The following is a 17,655-nucleotide window of genomic DNA, read 5'->3' as shown; positions in this document are numbered from 1 at the left end:
TTGCAAAAGCTATGGGACCTGACAATACCCCAGCAATAGCACTGATGATTTGTACTTCAGAATAAGCCACGCCTCTAGCCAAGCTGTTCCGTATAATACTGACATCTATGTGGCAATGTGAAAATTTGCTCTGGTATGTCCTGTTCACAAAGAGCAGAAGAAATCCAGTCTCGCAAATCACTGCCCTACATTTATTCTCTATCAGCAGCAAAATGATGGACGGCACCGTCAACAGCACAACCAAGTAGCACTTACAAAACAACATCCTACTCACTGATACGCAGTTTGGTTTCCGCCAGGGCCACTCAACTCCAGACTTCATTATAGCTTTGGTTCAAACATGGACAAAAGAGCTGATCCCAAGAGTGTGGCGAGTGACTGCCCTTGACAGTAAGGTAACATTTAACCAAGTGTGATATTATGGAGTCCTGACAAAAATTAAGTCAATGAGAAATAAGGGGAGAATGTCTCTACTGGATGGCTCTGATGGTTGGCCTCCAACAACCACAGCTTTTTCCTTTGTGCGTGATATGACTTGGTTGGAGTCAAACCACAGCCAAAGGAAAAAGCTGTGGTTGTTGGAGATCAACTATCAGAGTCCCAGGACATTACTACAGGAGTTCTGCAGTGTAGTGTCCTAGGCCCAACCATCTTCAATTGCTTCATCAATGACCTTCCTTCCATCATAAGGTCAGAAATGGGGATGTTCACGGATAGTTGCATAGTGTACAGTAGGGGGTTGGTTAGCTCAGTTGGTTGGATGGCTGGTTCGTGACGCAGTGTGATGCCAACAGAATAGGCTCAATGTGCATACTGGTTGTCGTTATTCACGAAGGTCCCATCTTCTCAACCTTGTCCCTCAGGTTAAATCACCACCACAGTAACTTCATTGCAGTATTAATATAAGCCTATTGTGACACTAATAAATAAACTTTAAAACAACCAGTCATCTCTCTCTCTCAAAAAGGAGGAGAGCAGCCTAAGGTTCTCTGGTATTTTGGTGACTTACATTTCATTTCAGTACTCAAAACCATCTGCAACTCTTCAGATGCTGAAACAGTGTACATATGAAGGTAGATCTGGGCAACATTCAGACATTGGATGGTAAGTGGTAAGTTACATTCATGCTGCACAACTGCCAGATAATGACCATCTCTAGCACCTATCAAGAGAGAATTTAACTGTCTTTTCTTGACAGTCAATGGCATTATTATTCTCATCCACCAACTTAAACATTCACTTCCTCCACCACTGCCATGCAGTGGCAAGTGTCCCCAGTATACAAGGTACAATGCAGTAACTCACCAAAACTCCTCTGACAGCATCTCCAAACCTACAACCTCTCGCACCTAGAAAGGACAAGGGCAGCAGGTGCATGGGAACACCATGACTTGCAAGTTCCCATCCAAATCAAGCACCATCCTATCTTGAAACTACATTGTCCTTCTTTCACTGTTGTCTCATCAAAGTCCTGGAACTCCCTTCCTAATAACATAATATTCCCTTCTGAAATGCACCAGATTTGCTGGAGAAATTCAAGAAGGCTGCTCTCCACCACCTTCTCAAGGGTCATGAGGGAAAGTCAGTAATATCAGCCTTGCCAGCAATGCCCACGTCCCACGAAAGAATATTTAAAAATTTTGAGCTGAACTTTGCAACCTCAATGCCCTCCAACCCTTCATTCCCTGCCTAATGATCGCTGACCTATGTGGATGGGTGGGCGATGGATGGTGGAGAAGTGAGTTTTCTGGCAAGCAACAAACAGTTTCCACCAAAGCATCCTAATCTTCTGCCTATTCACAACCAGGCTTGGGAATTTCTCTGACATTTGGTGTCAAAGATGGTTGCCTGAATGTGAGGGCTCAAGGAAAAGTGTTCGATTTTTCAGTGTGGCATCCACATTGGGTTCCCTGGTAGCCAGCTGCGTGAGCCATGCAAAATAACCTAGGTATCTGCAGGAGTGGAAAATCCTATAGGCAGTCAATGGCAAGCTGTCTCAGCTGCTGAAAAGCTCATTGCAGTGGAGGCTGGAAAATCATGACCTAAGATTCACTTCCAGACAGAAGGCTAGAATAGGTGTTAATTTTTTTTGAGAGAAGACTATAATTAGAGATGTTTTGAAAATACTGAAACCAGGTATAGGGTAGCAGGAAATGATTTTCCACCCACTGTTGTGTGAAACAAAACCTTATGAACAATGGAAAAAAATGAAGTTGATGTGTGGATAAGGTTACATCTGTACTGAAAAGAAAGAATGGGCTGAGACTGGCACTTTGCTTCCTGCTATCAACAAGATCAGTCGTAGTGTTTTCGGAACTAGATGATCAGGAACTGAACAACTGAACATTCTCTTGAGATTCATGGATAAAATTTATATAAAAGGTAACTTATTGAATATCTATGAGTTTGGTCAGACTTTGCTAAATTTTGAAAAATGGATGATTGTTCCATTGAAGAATACATCGTGAAGTTTAACAGACTATGTATGAGATTACAGCAATCTCACTTGGAAATTCCTAAATCAGTGCTGGTCTTTAAATTATTGGACTGTGCTAGGATATCAAACTTGGATAGGCTCTTGGTTTGAGCATAAGTGGATTTCAAAGAGGAAGATAAAATATCCGAAACGTTAAAACATATCTGGAAAACATTCATTTCCATCCTCTTCAGTGGTACAAATGGGCACTTCAACATTGACACCAAAAATGGAAGATACAATGGTAGCAACATTTGAGGACTATTTGAATATAGCGCCCAAACAGCTGTAGGCAAGATGAGTTACAAACAAAATATATGAGGACAGGGACCCTTTTGGGAGCTACAAGAAACAGTGAGACAATTATGGAAGAATGAATCCTAGGAATAACCAAGGGGTGATCAACAGGTGCTTCAGATGCAACTGAATTACGTATTGAATTACCCAAAAATGAAAAACAGGGTTTTTCAGCCAATGGTGGCAAGGAAGGTAAGACAACACCGTCCAACCAGAACAATTGAATTTGTCACCAGAAGCTTCAGTCCAGTAATGAGTACCCCATTCACAGATTCATTCAGTTGTGCAGTTCTAGATGGTGGATGTGTGTCCACAATATGTAAAGTGGATTGGCTAGAATGTTACATGGATTCTTTAAGTAAGGAAAACCGAAGTAAGGCCAGATAATATGACCATTCCTCTTGTTTCAGTTTTGATGATGGTAACATATTGAAATCACTAAAAAGAATAGTAATTCCATACAAAATAGTAGAGGTAATTCATTTTATCAGTACTGATGTTGAATCACATCAAATACATTTAATGTTAGGTAAGCCTTCAGTGAAAAAGTCTCAAATTAAGTTGGACTTGGAGCATGATAGTCTTTGGAAGATCTGTGGATTTGGTATTTACACAGTCAGGATATTATTATATTTCTTTACGGCCTATCATCTTGAGACAGAATGTCTAAGACTATAAATGGCAGTTGCAGATAGGGATTTAAAGGAGAAGTAGTAAATTATTATAAAAGCACACCAACTAATTGCAATCCCTCTGGCCATTGGTTGAAGGTTCTGTTAAACAATGCAGGGGTACTGGATGCAGGAAACACTAGACTTGTCAAGGGTATTAGTGAAAAAAATGTGATATTTATTAAAAAATTTACAGGAGAATGCCATCGTGACCAATGGTAAGGCTTCCATTGGTGAGAAATTTCATAGAAACCATAATGGTGGACCTCAAAGTGGGTCAGAGAAAAAATATTTTTCTCTACATTTTGTAGATGCTGTGCCAAGATTTAGTCTCAATGGTAATTTTTGGTAAAGACCAAAAAGTAAATGTTGATAAAATAATGGAAAGACAAATAGGAATGGAGCTGTGAGCACCAGCTAAATTCCTCACTGACAATTTGCCAGTGATGAATTCAGAAGTGTGTGTGAAAATCTGAATATTGTAGCAATGCACACAGCAGCACAAAGTCTTTTAGCAACAGAATATGTGAGGGAAATCCCACTGTGACTGACGAAATGGTCCAAAAAATTTCACCTGAACAATTGAATAGTAGATTGACAACTGCTCTAGCATGGGCAGTACATGCAAAAAACATAGTCCAGGTAGTTGGGGGGCACTGAGTGCTTGATTGAGCGACCCAGCATTGGGTAAGGCTGCCTTTTGGCAGGCAACCAATCTCCCCCGGTCTTTCTTCTGATACCTTCATCACATCATGGCCAGCGGCCCCTTCGCTGCAAGCCCAACCTGTCCTCACTCACCTTTGACCAGGTTGCTTTGGCAATCCTAAGCACCTGGTACAACGGTCCTAGTGGCACTGGTAGGTAACAAAAGCTGTTCTTTGTTTAACTTATTTTCTTCTTACCTCTCCTTACCTCTCTTTTATCATCATACCTCTTTTCACTTCTCCACTTGCAGGAACTTTGGCCTCCAAATTTCCTACCACAGTTTTTTGTCTTTGTCATGCTCGTTTAATATAGGCTCACAGACTTCCAGAAGATAGACACTTTACTATTAAAACCAAATGGAGAATTGATACTGCTTTTGAATAAAACGGAGTTGAGCAATCATGTCTTTTTTTTCTTAACCGTCAATACACATGGAACTACACATGGTTCGAGCCCTGGAAGTTAGCCTGGAACTCTAGGCAACGTATTAAAACACAACAAACATTCCCTGTGGATTAATGTGGCCATTGTCCAAATAGTTACAGAAACTAGTTCACAATGAACTTGCAGACTGGATAGGAGAAGAATCCTACCCTATCACAACGATATATAAATGGGTGAAACTCAAACAACACAATGTCAATGGCCAAGGTGACAGAGACCATTTGTGAGGACAATAAAAAAAAGACGCCATGGTCACATGACAGAAACCAGGTTTTTATTAAGGGTCATTTAATATGACAACTTTTTTGGGAGCAGCAGTTACAAAAGAAAGATGGTGATTTCCAGACCAATGAAGGAACAAGATCCTGCCTAAAATCCATTGGAAAGCAAAGAATTCAGGTTGGCCTTTACCTTCCTATTGAAGGAACCAAACAAGGTTTTTGGTTCAGGGCTTCAACTGCATTTTGACTGGAATGAAGCCAGAGAAACAGTAGACCACTGGAAAACCATCTTCATAAACCTCCAGCCTCTACTGGACCGAAAAGGGAACAACAGGCCTGCAACATTTTAAGTGTTCAGCCTGAAAGAACCGCGATAGTGACTTTTTGGACTCTGAAGATCCAAGTGTATGCTCTCTCTTTTGTAATCACCTTGACACGAGCGCACGTGTGTGCATGTGCACGCATTTCATGTGTTGAATACTAATCATTAATCCTTCTTTTTAAAAGCTATTGAGAAAATCTGTCATTCATCTATTCTTGGGAGTTACAGCACTCAAGGGTAAAAACACTTCTCCTCTATAACACATCCGTCTTTGGTCAATTGAGGGGTGGAAAAAGAGGAAACCGTTCTACCATCTCTCCACTGCCTGTAACAGCTTCCGCATTCTCTTGCTGCTGCCCCAGCCTCAAGTAGGTAAGTCAACAACTTACCGATCCACCTCTTTTGGCGTTCTCCAAAGCGTTCATTGATCAGCTCAGCACTCGCCCAATACAAGAAGAGAACCCAATGACCCCCTCCAACACACTCACTGACCTTCACACAAGGAGGGCTACTCTCGCCAATGTCTTCCCTGTCCAATTCATCTCTCCCTCTGCTGATAATGTGGCCCCTGTCAATAGATCAGCTCTCACCATCCCTATCCACATCTCACTCAGAATGTCCAATCATGTGCGAACAAGACACTTGCCATTCATGAATTTATTGTGGGTAATTGTATTAACATCATGACCTTAACAAAAACACAGCTGAGAGGTGATATCTTTTCCTTCATTGAAGTCATTGAAGTGGAGTCAATTAACCGATTTCATACTAGGATTGATATTAACGTGTACATTAACAGCTTTAAAATTCACAAATGATGGGAAATATAGTCAAAATTGTGGGAACTAACTAAAAATCACAAGTCATAAAACCTAATGGTTTTCACAACTTGGGTAAACAAGATGGTGAGGACTTAGGAAACAGATGGAGTCCTCCTAACAAACCTCTTCCGGAGGCCAAAAGCTGAGATAACAGGGAACACCCACAGCACAAAGCGCCCTACTCATTGATTAGGTCATATGATGCACGTGTTAAAGAAACGGCAGTGATTGAGGAGTGCCCCAGTGCTTTGCGATGTGAGAACCAAGGATCATAAAATTGTGACATAGACTATTATTGAGTAATGCAAGGGAAAGCAATCAGGATTGATCTGATCGCTCCTCAGCATATACTTGAATAAAATCTTTGATTACTGGAAGTTGACAGACTTGAGTGGTAATATTTACAACCATAAAAGACTTGCCTCTCAAGACTGTTGCAATGCTGGGGTGGTGCTCATCACTTTGGCCTGACCCTCTTTCCTCTGACATTTAATATTTCTTTGAGCATTTCACCTTGTTTCACCCATCACACCTTTCATTCAAAATCTTCATTCTCTACAGCACTTCTAAGTGCACTAATAAGTTTCTCATAGAGGTATCATCACTGCTTTTCTCCCCAAGCACTGAACAACCTCTCATCCTCGGTGATTTCAACCTCCATCTTAATTCATCATGCTCGCTCTCCTTTGGGTTCACTGCCCTCTTATGGGTCTGTAATCCCACCCCTCATGCAAACTCCCCAACCCATATTCAATGCCAACCCCCTAACACTGCCATGTCATAGTCTTGCCACCACCATTGTATCAATAATAGATCAGACCACCTATGATCACTTTCTTGCCTCACTTACAACCCACAATCCCACCTCATTTGCTCCTGGAAAAAAAACTGTACCCCAATTCACTTACACCTCCACTTTCAAAATCCCAACTACCTAGTCCTTGGCTCTCTATTCACCACAACATTTCTGTAGCTATTGGTTTGCTCAATTGCATCCTTACTGCCACCTTTGATACTAATGACTCATTAATGTCCTTTAGGGAAGGAAATCTGCTGTCCCTACCTGGTCTGGCCTACATGTGACTCCAGAACCACAGCAATGTGGTTGACTCTCAACTGCCTTCTGAAATGGCCTAGCAAGCCATTCAGTTGTATCAATTGCCACAAAGAAATGAAACCAGATGAACCAGCTGGCACTCACCTAGGCACCAGAAAAGACAACGGCAGGACAACAGCCCTGTCAACACTGCAAAGTCCTCCTTATTAACATCTGGGGGCTAGTGCCAAAATTGGGAGAGCTGTCTCACGGACTAGTCAAACAACAGCCTGACATAGTCATTCTCACGGAATCATACCTTACAGAACACCCCAGACACCACCATTACCATCCCTGGATATGTCCTGTCCCACCAGCAGGACAAACCCAGCAGAGGTGGCAGCACAGTGGTGTGCAGTTGCCCTGGGACCCCTTAACATCGACTCCAGACCCCATGAAGTCTCATGGTTAAACATGGGCAAGGAAACCTCTTACCACGTACCATTCCCCGTCTGCTGATGAATCAGTATTTTTCCATGTTGAACAACACTTGGAGGAAGCATTGAAGGTGGCAAGGGTGCAAACTGTACTCTGGGTGGGGAATTTCAATGTCCATCACCAAGAGTGGCTCACCAGCAGCACTACTAATCAAGCTGGTCGGTTCCTAAAGGATATAACTACTAGATTGGGTCTGCAGCAGATGGTGAAGGAACCAACAAGGGAAAATAACATACTTGACCACATCCTTACCAATCTGCTGGCTGCAGATGCATCTATCCATGACAATATTGGTAAGAGTGACCACTGCACAGTCCTTGTGGAGACGAAGTGTCGCCTTCACATTGAGGATAACCTCCATCGTGTTGTGTGGCACTATCACTATGCTAAATGGGACAGACTTCAAACCGATCTAGCAACTCAAGACTGGGCATCGATGAGGCACTGTGGGCCATCAACAGCAGTGGAACTGTACTCCAGCACAATCTGTAACTTCATGACCCAGCATATCCCCCAATCAACCATTACCATCAAGCCAGGGGATCAACTCTGGTTCAATGGAGAGTGCAAGAGGGCATGCCAGAAGCAGCACCAGGCATATCTAAAAATGAGGTGGTAACCTAGTGAAGCTACCAAACAGGACTACATGCATGCCAAATGGCAAAAACAGCAAGTGATAGACAGAGCTAAGTGATCTCACTACAGAGCGGATCTAAAAACTCTGCAGTCCTTCCACATTCAGTTGTGAATGGTGGTGGACAATTAAACTCACTGGAGGAGGCGGCTTCACAAATATCCCATCTTCAACGATGGAGGAGCCCAGCACATCGATGCAAAATATAAGGCTGAAGCATTTGCAGCAATCTTCAGCCAGAATTGCCGATGTTGCATCTCGGCCTCCTCCAGTGGTCCCCAGCATCTGGCCAGCCTCCAGCCAATTCGATTCACTCCATGTGATATCAAGAAATGGGTGGAGACACTGGATGCTGCAAAGGCAATGTACCCTGATAACATTCCGGCAATAGTACTGAAGACTTGTGCTCCAGAACTTGCCACTCCCGTAGCTAAGCTCTTCAACACTGGCATCTACCCAACAATGTGTAAAATTGCCCAAGTATGTCCTGGACACAAAAAGCAGGACAAACCCAATCAATTACCACGCAGTCTAATCTTGATCAGTAAAGTGATGGAAGGGTCATTGACAGTGCTATCAAGCAGTACCTGATCAGCAATAATCTGCTCAGTGACGCCCAGTTTGGGTTTCGCCAGAGGCACTCAGCTCCTGGCCTCATTACAGTCTTGGTTCAAACATGGACAAAACAGCTGAATTCCATAAGTGAGGTCAAGGCCACATTCAACCAAGCATGGTATCAAGGAGCCCTAGCAAAACTGGAATCAATGGGTAATGGGAGCAAACACTCGGCTGGTCAGAGTCATTTAGGAAGATGGTTGTGATTGTAGAGGGCCAGTCATCTCAGCTCCAGGACATCACTGCAGGATTCCCTCAGGGTAGTGTCCCAGATCCAATCTTCAACTGCTTCATCAATGATCTTCCCTCCATCATATGATCAGAAGTGGGGGTGTTCGCCAATGATTGCACAGTGTTCAGCACCATTTGCGACTCCTCAGATACTGAAGCATCCCATGTTCAAATGCAACAAGATCTGGACAATATCCAGGCTTGGGCTGACAAGTGGCAAATAATATTCACACAATGCAAGTGCCAGACAATGACCATCACCAATAAGAGATACTCTAACCACCGCCCCTTGACACTTAATGGTGTTACCATCACTAAATCCCCTGCTGTCAACATCCTTGGAATTACCATTGACCAGAATCTCAACTGCACTCACCACACAAACACAGTGGCTACGATACTGTGGTGAGTAACTCACCTCCTGACTCCTCAAAGTCTATCCACCATCTACAAGACACACGTGAGGAGTGTGATGGAATACTCCCCACATGCCTGAATGGGTGCAGCTCCAACAACACTCAAGAAGCTTAACAAAGCAGCCCGGTTGATTGGCACCACATCTATAAACATCTACTCCCTCCACAACCAACACTCAGTTGCTGCAGTGTGTACAATCTACAAGATGCACTTCAGCAATTCACCAAAGATCCTTGGACAGTACCTTCCAAATCCAAGACCACTTCCATTTAGAAGGACAAGGGCAGCAGATACATGGGAACACTGCCATCTACAAGTTCCCTCCAAGCCACTCACCATCCTGACTTGGAAATATACTGCCATTCCTTCACAGACGCTGGGTCAAAATCCTGGAATTCCCTCCCTAGCAGCATTGTGGGTCAACCCACAGAACATGGACTGCAGCAATTTAAGAAGGCAGCTCATCGCCACCTTCTCAAGGGCAACTAGGGATGGGCAATAAATGTTGGCCAGCCAGCGATGCCCACGTCCATGATGAATTAAAAAAAAACCGACGCCTGACTAAAACCATTAATCTCTCTCTCTCATCCTGCCTGTGCAAGTGGGTGAGTGGATAGGCAGGTCTGATCAAGGAGATAGTAGGGTAGTAGGTTGCGAGAGGTAGTCAGATCAGGTGGGGTCAGGGAGATAGGCAGCTGTGGTCAGGACTGTGGTCCAGTGGTAGTCGTGTTGGAGGGCTGGCTGGGTCAATTACGGAATAAATCAGGGAATCAGGTGGATAGTCGGATTATCAGGCGGTCAAGGGGATAGTCAAATTGGGTCAGAATATAGGCAAACAGTCAAGTCAAAGGACTAGTTGGGTCAGGTTGAGGGCGTGGTTGGACAGTCAATTGTGGAATTACCTACGTGTTAGTCTAGGTTTTAACCTGTATAACATTTCCTAGGTATCCAGGTCAATATTGTGGATCTGTCAAAGTCTCCTACTCTAGCTCAAAGTCAGAGACATTCAACCAGAGACCCTAGGAGCAAAGGAATTGCCAACCACAGGTTCCAAGATCCAACCATAGGTCCAAGCATCAGGTCTACTCTAGGGTCATGATGCACATCTTCAATCTTACACCTGGTCTCCAATGATCTGGAGACTGGATCATGTGGCCCATCAAGTCTCTTTCTCCTGTGTCCTCTACTTTTCAACAATAAGTGCAAGGACCTCATGGACTATTTTGCCAAGAAAACAGAATCAATCCGATCAGCTGTCTCTGCCATAACTCTCCCTTCCCCTAGTCCACCCAGCCAACCTTGCTCTGCAATAAACATTTGAACCCACATATTTCTCTACTATCTCACTGTGACCTCTCTGAGTTCACCATGAAACACATCACTTCCTTGACCCCATTTGCACTAAGCTCATGATCTTGCCACTTCCCCTCCTGGTCCCCATGTTGGTCAATATTGTTAACAGTTCTCTCTGTTTAGGGGTTGTCTCCCCTTTAAATCTGTCATCATCACGACTCTCCTCAAAACAACTAGTTCTTTCCCCAGTTAATCTTCTAAACTACTGTCACATTGCCAACCTCCCTCTCCTCTCCAAAATCCTTGAATACAATGTAATCTCCAAATTCTGTACTCATCTTTTCTGGAACTCGATGATGGAATCCCTCTGATCTGATTTCTGTCCGTGACAGTAACAAAACAGCTCATAGAAGTCATAAATGACATCCTACATAAGTGTGACAAAGGTAAAGAATTCCTCTTCATCTTTCTCAACCAGTCTGCAGCCTTTGAAACAGTTGACTGCACTATCTTCCTCCAATACCTTTCCACTATCATACAACTGGATAGGGCTGCACTCTGTTTCTCTTCTTATCCAACGTTTGTCAGAGTATCACTTGCAATAGCTTTTCCTTTCCTGTTCCATTATGTCTGATATCCTACAAATATCTGTCCTTCATCCCCTCCTATTTCCTATCTACATGCTGCTCCTTGATGACCGTCTGATTATGTTTATAGCAGGCTTACTTTGTCGAACAGATGAGTTGCAAAACCCTTTTTGAAGCTGCCACATTCTTGCTTTCAAATCCTCCAAGGCTTTGTTCCACCCTATAACTGGAATCTCCTCCAGCCCCACAACGCTCTGCCGATATATTCGTGTCCAGCTAATCCAGTTCTTTTGAGCAGAGATTAACTGTTGCATCATTAGTGGCCCTGTCTTTAGTTACCAAAGCCCTCAGCTCCAAAATTTATTCCCTGTGCCTCTTCACTTTCTTTCTTCTTCTAAGGCAATTGCTTGGAGTCAAGGATGATTATCTTCCTTTAAGACATTCCTTAAAACCTATCTCTCTGACCAAGCTTTTGGTCACGTGACCTAACCTCCCCTCAAGTAGCTTGTCTCATAATGCTCCTGTGAAATATTATGGTATCATTATTACACTAGAGTTGCTGCTTGTTATTGCTGGATCAGGCCTCTGTAACTGTCTTCTTAATAGTACTGTGGGTATACCTACATGGGCCACAGTGGTTCAGGAAGGTGACTCAAGTACCTTTACAAGGGCAATTTGGAGCAGGTAATAAATGCTAGCTTAACACGTATCACAATTTTTTTTTAAATGACAAAGAGCAGCTACCATGATGCAAAGTTGAGCAAAGATATCTCAATGTTTCAAAGACGATTACTTAGTACTTATTAGGTTTGGATTCAATGTTTGGAAATTCCATATCTGCTCAGCTACCACTGTTACAAAGGACCAAATTTCCTCAGCTATGCTTGCGACTCAAAGATGAATCCTCCAGGAGGGCTCAGAAAATTAGGAAGCTTTTGGTTCCAATCTCAGTTGGGAAATCCAGCATCATCTTGAAAAGGCTAGTTTCCATCCTGCCCCTTACAAAGCCTCTCACGCCAGAAGAGGAATGGTCAAAAGTGGAGCTTTCCGACAAATAGCACAAATATATCTCATCCCCCACAATAACAAGGCACACTCCTACAGACCTTGAAAACTTCAGTGTGGTAAGTGTGGGTGGAACACTCCCAGAATTGTGTTTAGAATCTGCAGATTTTTCCCATCCAAATCTGGCAATAGAACAAAGGTGTGGCCATTACAACATCAGTACAGCCCTTTCCAACAGCTTTAAACATTTTCTGTTTTGGCCACATCTACAGGAGCGTATATTGTTCTGTGTCATCAGTTCATTATTTCTAATATTTGGTACATGAAATATACAGTTAGGTTAGCTAACTGTGATTGCCAATTGTGATGCAATTGCTCCCAATTAATGCCCCTTACCTTCAGTTTAGCTAGAAGAATCTCATGTTCATTCAGCATTTTCCTGGTTTCATCCACATTACTGCCGATTTCAAGAAGATTTGGTACTGATTCAACCAACTGAAGTTCCACACACATTCCAGACTGAAATGCAAGAAGTATTTGATTTATAGGAAATTGGGATTACGTGTTTTTGTTATTTATACACATAGTTAACATAAAATTGCAATTAATACTTTCAAAACACTTCAAGTTTAGAACCTAAGAAAAGTTAGCTAATACTGAGGAACACAGAATTTCACACAGGGGTGGAGCTATAGGCTGGAAAGCAAAACACAGGCTAAAGTGATCAAAGTTCAATTTTCAACATCACAACTTAATAAAACTACAGCATATTCACTTTGGAGGGAGAAAGCACTCACTTTTAGTATAGCTACTACAATTCTTGAGTCTCCTGTTTGTACAGCTACAGTGCTAATTGTCGTTGCTGAACGTCGACCTCCAGAATCACTTTCACTGGACATGTTCTCTTACTTTGTAATTCATACAGATGATTGATTAAACTTGCAGACAGAATTCTCAGCAGAATCTCAATGTTAGACTGTTAACTTACTGATAAAAGACAGTAAAAATGCAGTGCTCACGACTGAACATGTATTCAGGAAAAGGGCTCAGCTAACACTGGCTCAATGTGCACAGCAGAGAACAGCTAGTTAAAAATAGATTGAAGCAGCATGTGTTGTATCACTGCTTTAGGAAACTGACACACCCCTATTTTGACAGCACCAATCTACCAGTGCTGCTCGGTTATCAGCAGAGAAACACTGGGTGCAGTTAAAATGACCTTGGATGATCAAATGGAAACAATCACAATTTGAAGGAAATTATTTTCTGTCTCACAGCAAGAGCTGTAAGCAAAAAGTTGTCATAATTAAGTTTTCAGATTTATACTGCAACTGATGAATAGTCTTAGAAAAGTGATTCAGTGTTGCAATTTCTATTCTGAGAAATAAAAAAGCGATGTAAGGAAGAGCTGGCATCCAAGTTCAGAGTTACAATTTACACCTCACATGGTTACATTGACATAAGTTTTGCCCAAATGGCAACTTTACTTGCAGAATATACTTGGTAGCTAGAATTGCACGTAACATTTTGCAGGGGAAATGCAATGGTTGGAATTATTTACCCATAAACAATGACAGGAATAGCTTTCAATTGACAGGGCAGTCATGAGTGAGTTTTTCTGATCTTACAAATCAATGTTTATATGATAACAGGAAAAAATAACATTCTTGTAAATCATCAAAAAACTTCAAAAGCAAATTTTGCAGGCTCCAAACCAATATTTTTTTTCAATATTTCTTTGTTGTGAAATCATAACCTGAATTAAGAAAAAGTAAGTTTGGGAATTTCAATACAAGTTAACAATGTAAAAATTAACATAAGGCCACTTCTCACAACTGCACACAATTCAGCAGTTACTGCATTCAATTGGCAATTTCAGTTCAATAGTGGAAATGAATAGTTACAGCAGGAAATTAGGGAGCACAATTTGGAGGTTGAAAGCAAAGGAATGTTGTTGCAGTAGAGTCTAGAGTCTTTAGGCACAACTTATACTTTGCCTGAGACTGATACCAGTCTCAGCACCTAAGACTGAGTGCTGAGTTCCCAGCACCTAACTTGGAAATTCTCCCAGTTTTCTGGGGATGATTTTATCTGTGGAAACTGGTGTTAATAAGTTGATAATAGTCTCAAAATAGGTTCTGTATTGACCAAGCATTGTTGCTGGACCATTAATCTAGAGCCCAGGGTAATGCTCTGTGGACCCAGGTTCAAATCCCACCTCGATAGGTGGCAGGATTTCAATAAAAATCTGGAATTAGAAGTCTAATAATGACCCAGCAAATTCACTAATGCCCTCAAAGGAAATCTGCTATCCTTACCTAACCTAGTCTACATGTAACACAAGGTGGTTGATGCTTAAATGGCTTAGCAAACTGTTCAGTTGTACCAAGCAGCAACAAATTCTACAAAAGGAGTGAAACCAGAGGGACCACCTAGCATCGAAACTAAAAGAGAGAATGCTGGAAAATCTCAGCAAGTCTACCAGTATCTGTAAAGGAGAAAAGAGCTGACATTTAGAGTCCAGATGACTGATTGTCATAGCTGAAAGCAGAACGTACCTGGTAACTAGAAATGCACATAAAGTTTTGACACAGCATGGAAGGCTATAAGGCATAAGTGATGGTGCACAAAATATTTATAAAAATGCTTCCAGGGATGAGGAACTTGAGTTAAAGGGAGAGATTGGAGAAGATGAGGTTGTTCTCCTTCAATAAGGGAAGGTTGAGAGAAGATTTCTTTGAAGTGTAGAAAATTGTCAGAAGCTGCCTGCATCAATGGAAGAATTGAGGACGATTCCAATTTTGGCAGAAGAACCAGTGGTGACATATGATGAGGATCTGAAACACACTGCCTGAGAGGATGGTGGAGACTGATACAATTGGATAGGCAGCTAGGGAGTAAAACATTGCTGGAATTGAGGGAGGAGGGAGCAGAGGAAGGGGGGAGAAGGCAGGAGAGTGGAACTGGTTGAGCTACTGGTGCTGAGAGATGGCAGTGCAGAGAGCTGGCAAATACAAGGCTGAATGGCCTCCTTCTGTGCTGTAACCATTTTGTGACCACTGCTGTAATTCCACAATTGTACTTTTTGTGCAGCAGGAAGGATCCAGCATCATTTCTCTGATGAGTGAAGGAGCAGTGCTCCAAAAGCTCCAAATAAATCTGTTGGATTTTAACCTGGTGTTGAGAGGTTTCTTACTGTGCCCACCCCAGTCCAACACCGGCATCTCCGCATCACAAAATAATGCTGGTCACTGCCAACTTGGGCTATCTCCCATCCCCCATTAACCTCTCTGCATGCCAATACTTAGCTACTGTGAGCCAGCATAGTGCGCAAACCACCTGGGCTGTCCTTTCAGGGTATGTAGATTATTTGTGGCATGGTAAAATGCTGGAGCCAGCCAGCAGCTGGTAAAGGTGGGCACAGCCAATGGAATAGGAGCCCAAAATCTATTAATGATCTGCACTATGATTCTGGCTATTTACAGCATGTAAATACTGTGGTTACCAGAACTGGTCAAAGACCAGGAACTCTGTGGTAACTCACCGACAGAGTCCCCAAAGCCTGCCCTACATCTGCAAGATACAAGTCAAGAGTTTATTGGAATACTCTCCAGTTGTCTGAATGAGTACAGTTCCAACAACGCTTGAGTTTGACACCATCCAAGACAAAGCTTGATTGCAAGGGATATGGGTCAGCATTACAATATTTCCAGGTCTACAACAGGACTGAGAAATGGAGCAGGGGCTGCAGAGGGCAAGGCTTGGTGAAGACAGCATAAATTATGAGAAACTATTCCCACTTGATAGGATCAAGAATTGGAGGGCACCAATTCAAAATAACTGGCAAAGGACTAAAAGTGGTGTGAGGAAAGACTTTTTCACCTAGAGGGTGGTTGGGGTCTGGAACGGTCACCCTGAGAGGGTGGTGGAGGAAGTTCGATTGAGGTATTCAAAAGGGAATTGGATTGCTATCTGAAAAGAAAGAATGTACAAGATTCAGGTGATAAGACAGAGGAGTGAGACGAGGTAGAATGCTTCTTCAGAGAGATGCACAGATCTGATGGGCTGAGTGGCCTCCGTCTGCATTGTAAAGATTGTCAATTCTGCAAAGGAGCAGTCATCTATCTTGCAGGCGAGGGGTTCCTGACCAATTTCTTCAAAATTTGGTTATGCTGTGCCCATTTTTTCCTCATTGCACAATCCCTATTAATTCTTTCGATGAACCACACACAGATATTACTTGTATGAGGACTAGGCCTGTGCAATAACTTTCAGGCTGTTACAATGCTGCGCACCCTTGTAGTTTAGCAGGAAAACTGTTCACGACTCACTTCTGCTGCAGCAAAATTTGTGGAAGTACTCGGGCTCATTTCTGGCGGGTTTTATTTTGATAATTTGATGTACCCATTCAGGGCACACAGGATTTTGGTCACTTATATACACCAAGTATGGGGGCAGTAGTTACAATACTTTCAGGTCTGCAACGGGTCTGAGAAATGGATCTGGGGTTGCAGAGGGAGAAGCTTAGGTGAAGATGGAGGAGGAGAGAACTTCTCAGAAGGTTCTACTCACCACACTTTCAAAGAGAATTTCTCATGCCTCCACCCACCCACAAGTAATGCCTAGGTGACTCAGATTCCACAAGGGCATGATCACAGAACTGTGCCACCTCCTTCAAGAGGACATGCAGCCTCACACAGGAAAAGAGTGCAAGGCACTGCCAATGGCCGTCAAGGTATTAGTCATATTAGACTTCCACACAGCCAGATTATTCCAGGCACGAGTGGGTGACATGCATGTCTCAATACAGCAATCAAAGAGAAGGAGATATGTGCACTGGATTTGTCAGGTATGATGGAGAGAGACATTGATTGCATTCACATGGCTCTGCATGTCAACGGGAAATGGTACAGAACCCACAAGGGCAACCATTTCATCAATGTGCAGTTAGTGTGCGACTATTCACAAACCATTATGTGCTATCCTAGCAGTTGCCTAAGACTACCTACTGTCTTTCTGACACCCAACAACAACCAGCGGTGGGTGCTCAGAGTCATCTCCCCTCTATCTCTGACTGATGAACCCTCTCCACTACTCAATTACAAGAAGACAATAGGCATGTAATAAAGCCATGCAGCCATCACAAACAACATGGACCAATCAATTGGAGTTCTAAAACAACAGTTTCACTGAATGGACCACTTGGGGAAGTCCTACAATACTCACCACAGAATATCACCAAATGTGTGTTGGTCTGCAGCTACCTTCACAGCCTTGCCATCGTGACAGCATAGCTATTGCCATTGGGTATTTGGAGGTCACTCTAGAAGCAGCAAGAGGCAAGAATATTGCCACTGGACCACTTCATTCCAGACAAGCTGT

General features: G+C 42.8%; 1 protein-coding gene across 1 annotated transcript in view; it reads right to left on the bottom strand.

Moving 5' to 3' along the window:
- Positions 1-13,291, bottom strand: part of ccdc141 (coiled-coil domain containing 141) — a 160,121-nt gene extending 146,830 nt beyond the window's left edge. Inside the window, exons 1-2 of the mRNA XM_080198905.1 lie at positions 13,071-13,291; positions 12,670-12,792 (exon numbers count right to left, since the gene is read on the bottom strand). Coding sequence (XP_080055031.1) covers positions 12,670-12,792; positions 13,071-13,172 — 225 coding nt within the window. The 5' untranslated portion in view covers positions 13,173-13,291. The remainder of the gene's footprint in view (positions 1-12,669; positions 12,793-13,070) is intronic.
- Positions 13,292-17,655: the final 4,364 nt, after the last annotated feature.

Source organism: Carcharhinus amblyrhynchos, chromosome 11, assembly GCF_965287045.1.
Source record: "Carcharhinus amblyrhynchos chromosome 11, sCarAmb.v2.hapA, whole genome shotgun sequence".
NCBI classification, from domain to species: domain Eukaryota; kingdom Metazoa; phylum Chordata; class Chondrichthyes; order Carcharhiniformes; family Carcharhinidae; genus Carcharhinus; species Carcharhinus amblyrhynchos.
This window is presented reverse-complemented; position numbering and strand designations above follow the sequence as displayed.